Source organism: Osmerus mordax, chromosome 7 (assembly GCF_038355195.1).
Source record: "Osmerus mordax isolate fOsmMor3 chromosome 7, fOsmMor3.pri, whole genome shotgun sequence".
In the NCBI taxonomy this organism is placed as follows: Eukaryota; Metazoa; Chordata; class Actinopteri; order Osmeriformes; family Osmeridae; genus Osmerus; species Osmerus mordax.
The window spans coordinates 9,592,029-9,606,692 of NC_090056.1; the positions used below are offsets into that span (position 1 = coordinate 9,592,029).

The following is a 14,664-nucleotide window of genomic DNA, read 5'->3' on the forward strand; positions in this document are numbered from 1 at the left end:
TGAAACTGTCAGACTCCAGCACTGGATCTCCAGGAGCCACTAAGATAGGCGGTCCGGTTGAGTGCATCTGATAGGCCGACACTCTAGTCTCATGGCCAAAATATAACAGCTCTCCAAGGAAAACCCTCGTGTATAATTCACAGGTTTTGATCATAGAAAACTGCATTATCGTGGCTAATCATGTCCGGGAGTAACGGTCCAAATCAGAAGCAAGAGAGCGAGGATGAATGTGACATTGACAATCTTTTGGCATCTTTAACGTCTGCTGAGGTGGAAGAGTTGGAAAATGAGTTTATCGACATTGATCCGGACCCAGCTGTGCCAGTCGGGCTCAGACAGAGAAACCAGACTGAAAAGCAGCCGTCAATCCAATACAACAGAGGGGCAATGCTGGACTTCTGTGAGCGCGAGACCAAGAAACTAATTGAGAGAGAGTTGAGCTTTGAGGTATGACTATTTTTTCAGAAATTGTCAACGTGTTTAGATATAGGCTACCTGGACGTTTATCCTGGCCATACCGTACACCATCAGCTTAATATAGTCAGACTATTATGAGCGGAATGTCAGAGATGGTAACTATGGAATCCACCAGCTAGATTCCAAACATGGTGCAGTGGCGTGAGGATTCATCTTAGGGTTTGCTATTAATGGTTAGACCAGAGTATTGCATTTAATGTAATCTAAATTGAATAGTGATAAAACGTTGAGTAACAAGTTGGCTAATTGTACTTGAAATGTAATGTGTAACGACAACTTTATTGTGGAAAGACACGTTTTTGTGCATGTTTAGGCTACTCCCAACTGATAAGAATTGATAACTCTTAGACATTTTAGTTCCAGGGCTTCTCTTGGTTTATTCACACTCAGCGTTGTGGATACAAACTTCAACAGGTGGAATGATGTAAGGAAACATGATCTATCTGGAGACAGCCGTCAGACCTTAATGAGAAGTCTTGTTGTTTGTAAAAGGTCCAGAGTATGGGTTTGGAAAACCCAGAGTGAAAAGGCAGAATGTCATCTATTCACCTGGGCATCATCACTCTTAAAGTTGCTAAGCAGCTTGAAAACAAATTATCCCTTATCAAAGTTTACCAGTAGTGAACTTTAAAGAGCAAATCCCCTCTCTAATTATAGGAGACAAACACCTAAGAACAGATGGAGGCTTTTCATGGTAACTGCAAGACAAAAACCTGGTAACAACAAGAACTTCATTACAATTTGCTACTATACATGTGTACCTTCTTTGGCTTAGGTGTCTACACTTGCCTTTATTTATGAGTGCTGAGTAGTTTACATCTTGGCATGTATATTATTAATAAGGATATTTGAATAATTTATGATAATTATATTTTATTGCACAGTGCTATGAATGTTCTATGAATTGACTAAGATGTTGCAAGACTTATAAAGAAATGCAAAAACAAAATCACATTCTACTGTACATCTCATAAAGCTCTACATTGCTCCCTTAGTTCAAAAATGAAAGATATAAGCTCCAGATATAATGCTGGCTTGCTCATGTTGGCATGCTGCTCCCAATTTGAAGACAAATGAAATTCCTCAACCGGAGGCTTAGACACACTTCCTTTTAAGGACACATCTGCAGTAGCTCTTTAGACAGCAACTTGTAAAACCCTTCCAACACGTTGCCTGGCGAGGAATACAAAATACTAACCTATGTTACCAAGCAGAGGTTTGGTTTTTATAAAGTTTAAAATTATATTTTAAACAAACAGCAGTCCCAATTAAGTACTGTATATGTCATTACAAATCATTTCACAAGAAAAGTAGTGTTTAGGGTTGTAAATGATACTATGCGCAGTAAAATATATTTTGTCTCCACACTCAAGGGGGACTCTAAACCTGGCCGAGCGAAACAAGAGAACTTGAAGAATATGGGGAAGAGCTGTGAGAGTTTGTTCTCTGTGCCAGACGACCAGGATGGCTTTGGCTTCGACAGTCAGAAGCAGGGCAGATGCAAAGAGGAAATCCCAGACAACAACAAACTCAAATATGTTGACAAAGGTCAAAAGGTCATAGAGGAAAAAAGTCCACATAAGATGACTGGGGGTGAAGGTAAGGGAGATGAGGTCATTCAGAAAAACAAAGAGAGCCAGGTGGGACAGGAGAAAAAGGAAGGGTGCAAGAAAAAGGAGAAAAGCACTTGCAAAACACTCGACCTCATCTCAAAATTACAAAGCAAAAATTACATTAAAACTGAAAAGGACAAAAAAGAAGATTGTAGAAGGAAAATAGACTGCAAAACCAAAGAGCTCATTTCAAAATTGCAGGGACAAGGGGAGAAAGAGGAGAAGGACAGGAAAGGAAAATCACAGAAGCTGACAGATAGTAAGATGGGAATGTTTTTAAAGGATGGGGACAGAGAAACAGATTTTAAGGTTCCAGTCATAAAGGCCCAGAGGGACAGTGAGAAGGACCATGATAAAAGGGAAAACACAAACTCTGTGAAACAAAGAAAATCTTCAAGGGAGAGAGAGAAAGACTATGATAATACAACTGAAAAAACTGTCCATAAACATTGTAAATCCAGCCAGGTAGAACTAAAGAGCAGCAACAGCGAAGGTTCAGCACTTGAGGAAGTAAGGGAAGAGGAAGACGTCTCCAGCATGTTCGACCAACTTCTTGAAAGAGTCAGAAACGATGATCCTTTGTTGACTGAGCTCAATGTTAACAACTCAGATGTCATAAAGACTCAGACTCTGACTCAGTTTGCAGAGGCATTATTAGACAACAGGCACGTCAAGACCTTTGCTTTGGCAAATACCAGAGCTGATGACCGTGTAGCTTCTGCTGTTGCCAACACACTACGGAGGAACACCTGTCTGACCAGCATCAACCTAGATTCCAATCACCTTACAGGCAAAGGCATTCTGGCCCTGATACATGCCTTGGAGAGCAACACGTGCATCACCGAGCTGCGCTTCCACAACCAACGGCACATTTGTGGTGGCAAGACAGAGATGGAAATGACCAAGACCTTGAGGGAGAACTGTACGTTGTTGAAACTAGGTTACCACTTTGAGCTGGCTGGCCCAAGGATGACCATGACTAACATCCTGAGCAGGAATATGGATCAGCAGAGGCAACGCAGGATGCAGGACAAGAAACAGGCTGATCAGGATCTGCAGATTGCATCGAATCGGAAAACATCTCACCAGTCATCTCAGCAGGTTCAAACTTCTGGAAAGGCAACACATAAACTCCCTTCAGACATGGATCAGACCAACAAAAAAATATGCACATCGCCTCTTGTCAAAGGAAAGGGCAAGCCTGTTCCGAGTATCACCACTGTTCAATCCTCGATGAAACGCTCCTACAAAACAACCCCTAATGCAGAAAGTGCACAACCGAGGCCAGTGGATGTTTTACCTCCACCTCCTCCACCCGCCCCTGTACTAGAAAGCGTGTCCATAAGGAAGTCCCTGACACCAGTGACACAGAGAAAACCTAATGGGCAGACTCCATGCCACGAGGGAGGGAGGAACTCTAGGGATCAGTTGCTGCTTTCTATTTGTAACAGCACCTTAAAGGTTCTCAAGAAGGTTAGAACAGCTGTACTGTGATGGTTTTGCATGGAGAGAAATATGAAAAGTGGTCCTCACCAGTGTGTGCACAATTACTTTAATTCATATTTTTGATCTGTATATCTTTAATCATTATACTCTAATGTCTGTTTCTTTCTTGCAGGTTGATGTTCCAAAGCTGCTTCGCTAGGAACCAAACCAAGAAGAGTCATATATTACATTAATTTTACATTGCAGATAATTGATATACAGGTGGTTCTGTCAGGGTTAGAGAACTATGTTGGAACCTAGAGTGAAGTTACAAAGTACGGCTGAGAGGGTATCAAACGATATGTCAATATGATTATTTATTGGAATTTAAACAGGACTTTTCCAAACAAGGCCACAGAGACTACAGTCCTTTTTTAAATGTTCACAACTTGGTTGTTTGAATAACAAGCTTTAGATTTAATAACTTGGTAATAATATGCACACAACATGAGGCACATAGTAGTTTGCAATTACATGTATGAGTTACGTTTGCAGTTACATATAAGTCTCCAGTAGGCCTTCCTGTTGACTTACATTACATTACATTTACATTTAGTCATTTAGCAGACGCTCTTATCCAGAGCGACTTACAGTAAGTACAGGGACATTCCCCCGAGGCAAGTAGGGTGAAGTGCCTTGCCCAAGGACTTAAGTGTCATTTAGTTGGATCTCAAAGCTTGTTTCTTTTGCGTCCAGGCGATGCCCATATTTAGTCTGCAGTGAAGATGGTATGATGTAAGAATAATTCCTCTACTCACTTTAATTACCAGGGAATGGCCAGTAGGGTGTCTTGCTCCTTCACAGACAGTGAAAGGTTAGAAGGAGGAGGATCATGGGGATTAAAGGAAGATGAAAAGGGGAAGAGAAGAAGGAAACATTTGCAAGCTGCCACATTTAAGAACACTATTGTCTCTTTACAAACCCACTTATAATCACTGAATCTCAGTGCCAAAGTATCAGTCAAAGTAACATACAGTATCTACACATGTGTAGGTTGGTTTCTTATAAGTAGAGGATGGATGTGTAATGTTTTAATCTATCAGTGTGTGGTAGAATGTATTTGATATTCAAATGAAGTGTACTTGACAAGCCCTTCAGTGGCCAACACGGCTGAGAATTCGTAGTTGTTGTTCACAGAACATGTTGTCACTTTTTGGCCTATGTATGTAATGTAAAGCTACCAAATAATGTTATTTTAGTTGGGTTAAATAAGGCATAGCTGACAACCTGGTTTACAATGTCGATGATGAACAATAGTGGGACCTCCTGGGATGTGTCTGCAAAATATTGTACTTGTCTGTGAAACTTCCTTCCTGGTGTTAGGACAGCACCCAGGGAATGTCCTACTTCCTATAATAATACAATTACAACCATTGGCCACCGCAGTTGATTGTGCTGAAAGAGATAGATTTATGCATTAGCATTTTTCTTATGTGTGGAAATGACTAATTTTAAGGTCTTCTTTTTATTGACAGGTAAGTTTGAATGAAAACGTATTTATATTACACTGGTAGTTCAAATATGGTATGATATTTTTAAGACATTGCAAAGTATTTTCTTTGTGTTTTATGTTCATTCTTACAATGTGATAGACAATTGCAGATTTCTTTTCATCAAGGTTTATTTTGTGACGTGAGCGGGAAAAGAAAAATTGGATCACATGGACGAGAAGGTGGATGTTTAGATATTATCTGTTCATATCCAGATGGATATCAGAATGTACCTAAATACTTGTGTCAACACCCCTGCACCACCAAAAATAGTGTTCTCATCAAAAGTGAGAAAGCTAATGATGTAGTTCAGAATGGAAGATTTAGCCTCTATGACAATGTACATGGACGCACTTTTACTGTTACTATCAAACACCTGGTATCTCAAGATGCTGGATCATATTACTGTGGACTTGATCAATGGGGAAGAGATGTCATGATCAAAGTAGAGGTCTCTGTTAGTAAAGGTATGTAAAATGCTATTTTGCTTAGATGTTACTGTGATATCAGATACTATTAAATACTGTATCTCTCAATACACACATTTGTCATGGAAGTTGTTAGTTGTACATTAGATTTTCAATATAATTTACACACCCATGCTCAACACCAATGAGCAGGACACTCACCAGGGTCATGTTTAAATATGTGTCAGATTTGGTGATTAAATGATATGCAGATTTATTGTGTAAGAGTAGGTGTGAACTGAGGTTCCTTTGTAAGTCTGGTCATTTATGTTCCAATCTCTCACCTATATGTTCCTGTTAGCTTTATCCTCTCAACCTGCATTGGATCCTGAGATTGAAAGCAAGGACACCTATGAGAAAAACAACTGCAGATCTGTATGCACACAAATCCACAACTCTACAACACAGGTTTATACTGGTAAAAACTCACCATATTGCACATAACTTTATCATACCAGCACATTATCCCTCACTGGTTTCTCTCTTTTTCTATTTATGATCAATTTACATTAAGGTCATGGACAAGGTGCCTGTTGGAGATGGGGATGAAACACCTCCAACATTTCCTACACTTCCTATTGACATCTCAGGTTAATTAACTTAATGAATAGCTTTCGTGACACATTTTGATACTGGAAAACCAAACTATCTTAAATCAAACATCCTTCCTCAGGTCATGCAAGTGTCAACATTATCATTGGCGCCTTCTTTGGATTGTTAGCGTGCAGCTTTCTGGTTGCACTTGGAATCCTCAGAGAACGTACTCAGTCAAGTTCACTTTGTAAGACCTAGCTCTCTATTCAATGTATATTTTCAATTAAAGAGAATAGTTTACATGAGTTTTGGAAACATGTCATTGGTTTTATGTTCAATTGTTATAAAGGAATTCACAAACAAATTTTCCCCCCTAAGCTTTTCAAGCATCACAAGTATCGGATAATTTGAATGTTTTACAAGTGAGTTTCATTTCACACTGATATTATTTTAAATTAAACTCAAGCATTCTTGCACATCAGCTCTCTCTATCTCTATCTCTCATTCAAACCTTTTATGTATTTTAGGATGAAAATGACCCTGGCCATGTCTATAATGAGATAACTGGATGGATGGAGGAGGACAAGGACTTGTATCACACAATAGAGATATGGGAACCTCCACAAGAAATGGACAGCAATGCTGTTTACTCTGTTCTGACACTGAATTAACAAAATAACGTTGTTCTACTATAGGTGCCAAAAGAACAACAACGTATTCCTCCCGTTTCTCTCAATGCAGTGTTGCTTATGGTAGGCCCAGGCTATAGCCTGGGCCTTATACTTATTCACGCAGAAGTCCCACAGCTTGCATGTTTCCTGAAATTGCAGTTTATCTTTGTGAAACACAGAGGAAACATGATTTACATTTAGTCATTTAGCAGACGCTCTTATCCAGAGCGACTTACAGTAAGTACAGGGACATTCCCCCGAGGCAAGTAGGGTGAAGTGCCTTGCCCAAGGACACAACGTCATTTTGCACGGCCGGGAATCGAACCAGCAACCTTCGGATTACTAGCCCGATTCCCTAACCGCTCAGCCACCTGACTCCCACGGTTCCCCATGGTTGTAGATATAATTTACAAAGTTTGTTTTCTCCCTGTTTAAAAATGTACTTGCAACAACTATTTTATATTTTAATTGAACCCTAAATGTATTTGACTAATAAATACCCATATTCCAGTCAAATGAGTGCAATATCATAGCAGCACTATTAAATTATATCTGTTTAACTAAACTAAGAAATCCATGGACTTTTTGAACTAGTACTAAAAAGTAAGCTGATGAGCTGCTGCAGAACGTTGTAGCCATTTAAGGTTTGTCCGTTCAGAGGGAATGACGTTTGCAGTGTCTGCCATGCAAAAGAGGCTCAGCTGAGTGAAGGTACTTGAGAGAGACGGCGGCGAGAGGAAAACACGGTGAGTAGCCAGCCTGCCAGCTAGCTTGCTTTCTAGCTAACGACAGCAACGGCTTTTTCATTTTTTAATGTAGGAAGCTTTGCAACTGACTGTTACCATCGTAGGACAGCTAATGTACATTTAGCATGCTGAAGAGGGTAGATCAAAGGAAGGTGTGAGTGGCCAGTAACATTACAACTAGGAGCAAGTGCTAGCGAGTATGAAGAATTGGCTAGCACTTGAAGCTAGCTAAAATACTAAGTAGCTTGCCCCAACGACTGTTCATGTCGTGGGCACGCTCTTGTCTCAGAAAGCGCCGGACGGAATCCTAGCTAAATAGTTAGCTAACTAGCCTTACATAATCCAGTATAAAATTCATATTTTTGATTAGGTTGTATTATGGTTGACTGGTGACTGCTAGTTAGTTAGAGCTAGTTAGTTAATGCAGTCAGCTAGCTCGCTAGTTGGCTACGTACTGCTAGCTAGAGGTCTGCATGTTGGCTCTGAAGCTAGTACCGGCAAGAGGGAGGCCAAAACTTAGCTGACTCTAGCTAGTAGCCAGCTTTGATTCGGTAGCTAGCTAGCTATAGCTATTGAAAGAAGTAAAGCAACGACGGTACAGTCATTAAAAAAAGAAAGAAAAAATAAGCAGCTTCCAGTTGTGGCTTTGTTATTGCCACAATACAAGCTCCCTAGTTGAGGCCTTGTTTTAAGGAACGGAATTTAACAGTACTGTATCCAGCTCGCAAAACAGGCCCGCTAGCTAATGTGTTGATCCGTTTACAGTTAGATTCAAAATATCTGATACTACATAAATAACATGACATTTCTCATTTCAGTGCCAGAAAGATTCATTATCAAGTTGTATTACTTGAAAGTAGAATTATTGTTGTGACGTGCCGTTGGTCTGAGTTTATCAAACTGGTAGTTGAGTAGTTTCCCAGCTACTTTATGCTTTCTATTTTACCATCAACAACAAAAGATTTTTGTAAGAAATGTATGTATTTTTGTCTTTGGAACAGAATATTCCTAACTAGCTAATTTGTTGGTGCTCACCACAGCTTCCTGCTTACTGCATCAGCCAATTCTGGGATCTGCTGGCCTTCTCTCACCAGATGTAGAGGGGACTTGTCATCTGCAGCCGTGTAAACAGTAGGTTGTGTCGCAAGACACTTTTTTGAGGGGTTGGATTGGCCAGAAGAGGCCAGACACAAACTCTTTGAAAGAGTAAATGTGCTGTCAGGTTGACATTAAAGCACATCAATTTGGAAACAGTCAGGCTCAATTGAAATTGTCCAGGTTGTTAAGGCACTTATGTTCTTAATAAACTACTTCATAAATGTTGGCCTGTTGGGGGCATCCCAGTGGCTCACTGGGTAGGGCGTGTACCACATAGGCTTAGACCCTTACTGCAGCAGCCTGGGTTCAGTTACTGCACGTCAACCCCTCAGTCTCCCCCCTGACTTTCCAGTTTCTCTCAAACTGTCACTAAAAATAAAGAACTGACCAAAAATATACATATGAAATGTTGGCTTGTGTCTAATCGGTCAAAGCCCATAGCAATATCTGAATTATTGGTGCACAAAACCTGGACCTATGAAGTGTACTTTTGACTTGGCCTTCTTTGCACAGCTGTGTGTTGTGCTCTTGATTTCTAGGTAGGAATCTTGCTCTCTTTGTCAGGTAGTAATTCCATAGCCGGTCATGCTCTGATCTGTCTCCATCTGAGCAGAGGAGCAGTATTGTAGTGCTGTGGGCATTGAATGGTCCTTTGTGATATCCCTCAAATGTGTATCTCTCATTGTGGGCTCCTGGTGCTGCCTCGTGCAGCTTGGTTAGAATTGCAAATGGCTTGTTGAGAATAACAAAGTGTTTTTTGTATGTTTGTCTGCATATGTAACAAGTCTCACTGAGAATTCACTTGTTTTCACTTATCTCAGTGTTTGGTCCTAGTTGAGTCAAACCTCCCTCAATCATCTGGGAATAGTTTGCTTTGCCTTTTATGTGAGCACTTGCTTCTTATGTTTTCAATGCATAACTAATCAGATCTCCTGTGTCGGTAACTCATTATTGCATATCTCATAGGCAATCATAACTGGAAGGGCTGTTAGGGGAGTTATTTTATAACATGCTAATTAAACTAGGCCTATTTTTCATTTTGTCAGGCTGGAGGTGGTGACTCCTCCTCACCTCACACAGCACTTCTCCTCTGCATGCTAATGAGATTAATCTATTTGTGTCTGTGGATCTTAGCATTGCCCTATGGGTCAGTAGGTATGTTCAGGTTCTAGGCCTCGAGCTATTCTACTCTACTCCTACTCTATAGCTAGTAGCTTGCTGATTGTGCCCCAATGTTCTCTCCTTTGAGCACTAGAATGCTTTCACACAGTTCTTGAGGCATAGAGGATGGAGCAGTACCCCAACTCTGTGGATTGCATTGAAATATTCAATCCAGGTAGAACTGGATCTTGTTTTTTTGTGCTTTTCTCAACTGGGCAAAAAGGGGAACTGGGCCCCACCAGCAGCTTAAATCCCAGGGTTGTGGGTGGGAAGGAAAGATAATTATTTTGGCAGAGGACTAGAAGTCGAATGATGTCACCTGCAAATATGTCAGCGATACTGTTCTTAGGGGGGAAGTTCTTCTTAAAACAAATACCAAGATGTCTTTATTTGGGATACAGCAGGATGGAATAGTATTGCAACTAAGGGTCTCACTCTTTCCCTGACTGTTCTCTTGCAGACCTTTGTGCTGTCCAGTGAAGATACCCCACCATGCGCGAATACAAGCTAGTGGTGTTAGGCTCAGGAGGTGTGGGCAAATCTGCACTGGTGAGAACTTCTTTATGCGTGTCCCAATGCATCCAATCTCTCTATGACTTGAAGTTGGTTAAATGTAACAAGAGTTAAGTGTTATGAACATTGTTATTATTATCCCCTGGCTTTGTCTCCCCCAGACAGTCCAATTTGTACAAGGTATTTTTGTGGAAAAATATGACCCCACAATAGAAGACTCTTACAGAAAGGTAAGCTTGCTAAATTTGGGTAATTTTCTAGTACACCCACTGTTAGTGGTGTTAATCTTACTTTTTGTTCCTTTCCTCAGCAAGTTGAGGTGGATGGACAGCAGTGTATGCTTGAAATCCTTGACACAGCTGGAACAGTAAGTAGAATATGTCTGTGCTGGGTCACAGACTGTAGTTTGTATCCAGAAAATGGGAACTGTAGAACTGTTGGTCATGGACATTCCCCTCTGCTGGTCTACAGGAGCAGTTCACAGCCATGAGGGACTTGTACATGAAGAACGGCCAGGGCTTTGCCCTTGTATACTCAATCACGGCACAGTCAACATTTAATGACCTACAGGACCTCCGGGAACAGATCTTGCGAGTAAAGGACACTGAGGATGTGAGTATTAGATCTTGTAATGATAAAGCCCTTCCTCCCCTTTTGTCTTGCAATGACAGCTACCATGGATAGATACCCTTTTGTCTGACAGTTTTCAAAGAGAAGGGTCAAGCCCTGTCATTTTTCCTGGTGGTCTTTGTAGAAGGCCCTGAGTTGTAGACCGTCCACAGCCCTGGCAGTCAGGCGTAGATCCCTGTTCATTTCCCTTCCTCATTAGTGGCCTGTCAGTGGGGGAAAGGGCATGACAGAAGGGGGGCTGCAGCTTTGTAACAAGATGGAAATGTCACGGCTACTGTAAATATCTACCAGCCCCAGTCTACCTCTCGTATCCTGATTTAGAAGAAAAATCTGTAGCCTGCTGAGCTTACGAATGATTGATCTCTGGTTGCCTTGAGAATGTTTATCTTTTGAAATCTCAAATAATTAGGCATAGTCTGGTCACTGAGATGTATTTTAAGACTTCAGGGTTTCAACATTTCTCCTGACTCTGCTTTGGTTCTGGCTAGGTCCCCATGATTCTGGTGGGCAACAAGTGTGACCTGGAGGATGAGCGCGTGGTCGGCAAGGAGCAGGGCCAGAATCTGGCCCGACAGTGGAGCAACTGTGCCTTTTTAGAGTCTTCAGCTAAATCAAAGATCAACGTTAATGAGGTGCGCCCCACTGCTGTAAAATGCAATCAAATTAATTGTTAGTCCTTAAAATGCTGTAGGTAATTGAATTGCAAAACAGAATAGAATCGCTAAATGCTATTAACTGGAGACACCGGTGATTTGGAGCTTTGGTAAGTATTCTATTTTTGCAAGTAAGTGTTATGGAATTTAACTTAACTAACATCCACATTTTATGGAATAGGCACAACTTAAACATTAGAAAGCAACAAGTGTCCTCCTAGACTGCAATATGTGGCGCATCCACTTTCATTGTGCATGGTAGCTAAGATGTGGTTACTAGTAGTCTGGTCAATACAGAGCGTTCTTCGACTGACCACTAAAATACTGTTACAACTATGCACTTCTAATAATTTTTCTTTGTATGTTAAGCACAGTTTATATGTCACTTTGGACCACATCATCTGCTAAATTAATAAAATGTCAATATAAATGACACCTCTGAGTGGATTACATAATGTTCTATCATGATGTATTTGTCCTATATTTGAGTATAAGGTATGTGAATTCCTCACATGACAAATGTTATTCTTTGCCCCAGATTTTCTATGACCTGGTCCGACAGATCAACAGGAAAACGCCGATGGAAAAGAAGAAGGCAAAAAAGAAGTCCAACTGCACACTTCTCTAAACCATCATACTCTGCAGCTCTGAGCCAGGTGAGGGGACAAAGTGAAGAGATGATGCACTTGATCATAGATTGTATTTTATTGATCTCGAACAATATTTACACTGACCGTTTATTTCAACCTACCTTACAGTGGACCTTACAGAACACCACTGTTCAGTCAAATGGCTCCATCTATTGTTGATGTTTTGGTATAAATGTTCTGTCAGAAATAAATTGATTTGATTCAGCTAAACTTGACCCAGCCGTCCCTGGAAAACCTATAGGCCCTTAGGTTTTGGTGGTCAGGTCATGTAATCAGGAAAACATCTATACCCTCACCGGAGTGCAGATCAGAGTTAACTGGTTGCATCGGTCTCTTTGTTGCAGGAAGCTGTAATGATATAAACTGTTGCCCAGTTGGAACAAGCCAGCATTCCAAGTCCCCCCCTAAAAATGTTCAGAACATCTCAACAATGGAACTGGGACACTCCACTTCACCACTCAGAGGGACGGACGGGGATTCTTCCCAGAAAGTTGTCTTTGCTTTTTGATGGTTAAAAGATCTAAACCTTAATCTGTTTATTCATTTTGTCAGCCAGCCATGTAATGATGAATTTTCCAGTTTTCAAACTTTTGGATATGGCTATTAAAAGTTTAAAAAAATTGACAGTTGTGATAACCTTTTTGGGAAATAAGTTGCTTTCTTGCAAATAACATCAATAATGGTTGCCCCATTTAAAATGACAATGTTTTTTCATCAGTCATGTGAAATGTTGGTCTCTCATACCGTTCTGCACTAATTTTGTCAACATAAATGCATAAATGTTCATGTTTTATCGCTCCTACTACTTACAATGACTTTTATTCATCAAATAACATCTTTCCTAAGTGACTTTGTTTTATATGGAGAGCTGCAAGGCTTTCATATTTCCCATAATATATTCTAATTCAACTTTTTGCATAATGAAGCAATGGACATTAGTATTTTATAGAAAGAAAGGGGAAATGACGAACTTGATTTCTGTGTCTTGAGGCTGAAAATATATTGTACTAAACCAACCCTAATATTGCTTTTTGTGTTACTGTCACAAATGATTTTCCAGCTTTTATGAATGATTAAATTTTAGTACATTTTCATTAATTTGTGTCCTTGTATATTTGTTTTTAACCTGAATCAGGCAACTGGTGTCATAAAAGCAGATCTATACTTTATACTATGTAATTCGCTATTGTTCTGTCACTTTCTTGGAAGACAAATCCAACGTCATCTTAATTCGACCACGTGTTAAAGCATCATATTTCTCTTGAAAACGAATATTCTCAAAGTCCCATTCACCAAACCTTTTACTGAATTTATGTAAAACGAAAAATTATATGTAATGGTATTGAACTACAGTAGACCTCAACGACCATGATCAAGTCCAAAAATGTTCAACCGACTGTAAACGCAACGCAGTTTCGTGAAAAGTGCACTCAGCAAAGGTCCTGTTATCTAGCACAACAAGAGCAACCTAAAGAGGTTCAAGGTGCTATGACAGAGAAGGAGAGGAGGGAGACCACAATTTGCCATTTCAAGTCAGCAGATGCGCTCAACCGGATCCGTGGCATGAGGCTGCGTCACCAGCACATCAGGGTGAAAACACGCTCGGGCTCGGCACAAGAGATATTGCTACATTCCTCAATTTATGCCTTTGTCTATAGTGTCGCTAAACTGTGTAAAATATTTGGGTCAGTCATTTAAACCCAACATAATCATGTCACTCCACTGCCATAGTCACATGTTTTCTTTCCAAGACCCAAGAGATCAACTTGATGATCGCCTGTCAGCTCACTGCCCAAAGTGCTCTACGTTTGGAGCTCCTGCTGCCAGTGAAGGAGACCAAACTCTGTGTTCGGGACAGTCTTAACACAATGGAGGTCATTAGCATACTGTATTTTGTTAACTTGTGGCAACATTTGTATTATTAGCTGAACGAGAAACATAAGCTAATAGGTCTATAAGATTATGGCTTTTGCCTAAATATTGGAAACAAATTATTTAATTAATGTATTTTCAGAGGAAAAGGGTTGAGGCTCTGCTGGACAACAGCTGTGAGTGTCTGGACAGACGCTGACTGCACCATGATACAAGACGCGTAATAAAAGGCCCTCAGTTGTCTTATCCCTGCTTCACTTTTCTTTTTGAGATACGTTAAGGAGGGGCAATATTTCGCAACTACCTATGTAGGCCCACTTTCTCCTGTAGGCGCCATTATAATTGGTTGACTGTATAGCAGAAACTGGGCTTGCCTGCTTAAGTGAAGCATCCTGCTGTATCCACTTGGTATGTTTGTCTCTGGGTCTATAGCCTTGCTTGTAAACAAAAAAGCTTAGAGGATAATCAATAGAATAGGCGACTCTGTAGTCTACATTACGCCTGCCATTTTCATCTGATGTGTTCCAAAAATAACCTACAATTTCAGCAGTGGCTCGGATGTCGCTTATAACCCGAATCCAAGCCATCCAAACACATTTGCTTA

General features: G+C 40.5%; 2 protein-coding genes across 2 annotated transcripts; both read left to right on the forward strand.

The window, feature by feature from the left end:
* Nucleotides 1–180: 180 nt before the first annotated feature.
* lmod1a (leiomodin 1a (smooth muscle)) lies at nt 181–3,810 on the forward strand. The gene is made up of 3 exons (XM_067240839.1): nt 181–447; nt 1,851–3,563; nt 3,709–3,810. Exons 1-3 carry the CDS (start codon nt 181–183, stop codon nt 3,733–3,735), a joined length of 2,007 nt encoding a protein of 668 aa, XP_067096940.1. The 3' UTR covers nt 3,736–3,810.
* A 3,576-nt stretch (nt 3,811–7,386) lies between these two features.
* Nucleotides 7,387–13,286, forward strand: rap1aa (RAP1A, member of RAS oncogene family a). Its single transcript, XM_067238997.1, has 9 exons — nt 7,387–7,483; nt 8,524–8,614; nt 10,203–10,291; nt 10,417–10,485; nt 10,566–10,622; nt 10,727–10,867; nt 11,374–11,517; nt 12,077–12,194; nt 12,533–13,286. Exons 3-8 carry the CDS (start codon nt 10,235–10,237, stop codon nt 12,164–12,166), a joined length of 558 nt encoding a protein of 185 aa, XP_067095098.1. The 5' UTR covers nt 7,387–7,483; nt 8,524–8,614; nt 10,203–10,234; the 3' UTR covers nt 12,167–12,194; nt 12,533–13,286.
* Nucleotides 13,287–14,664: the final 1,378 nt, after the last annotated feature.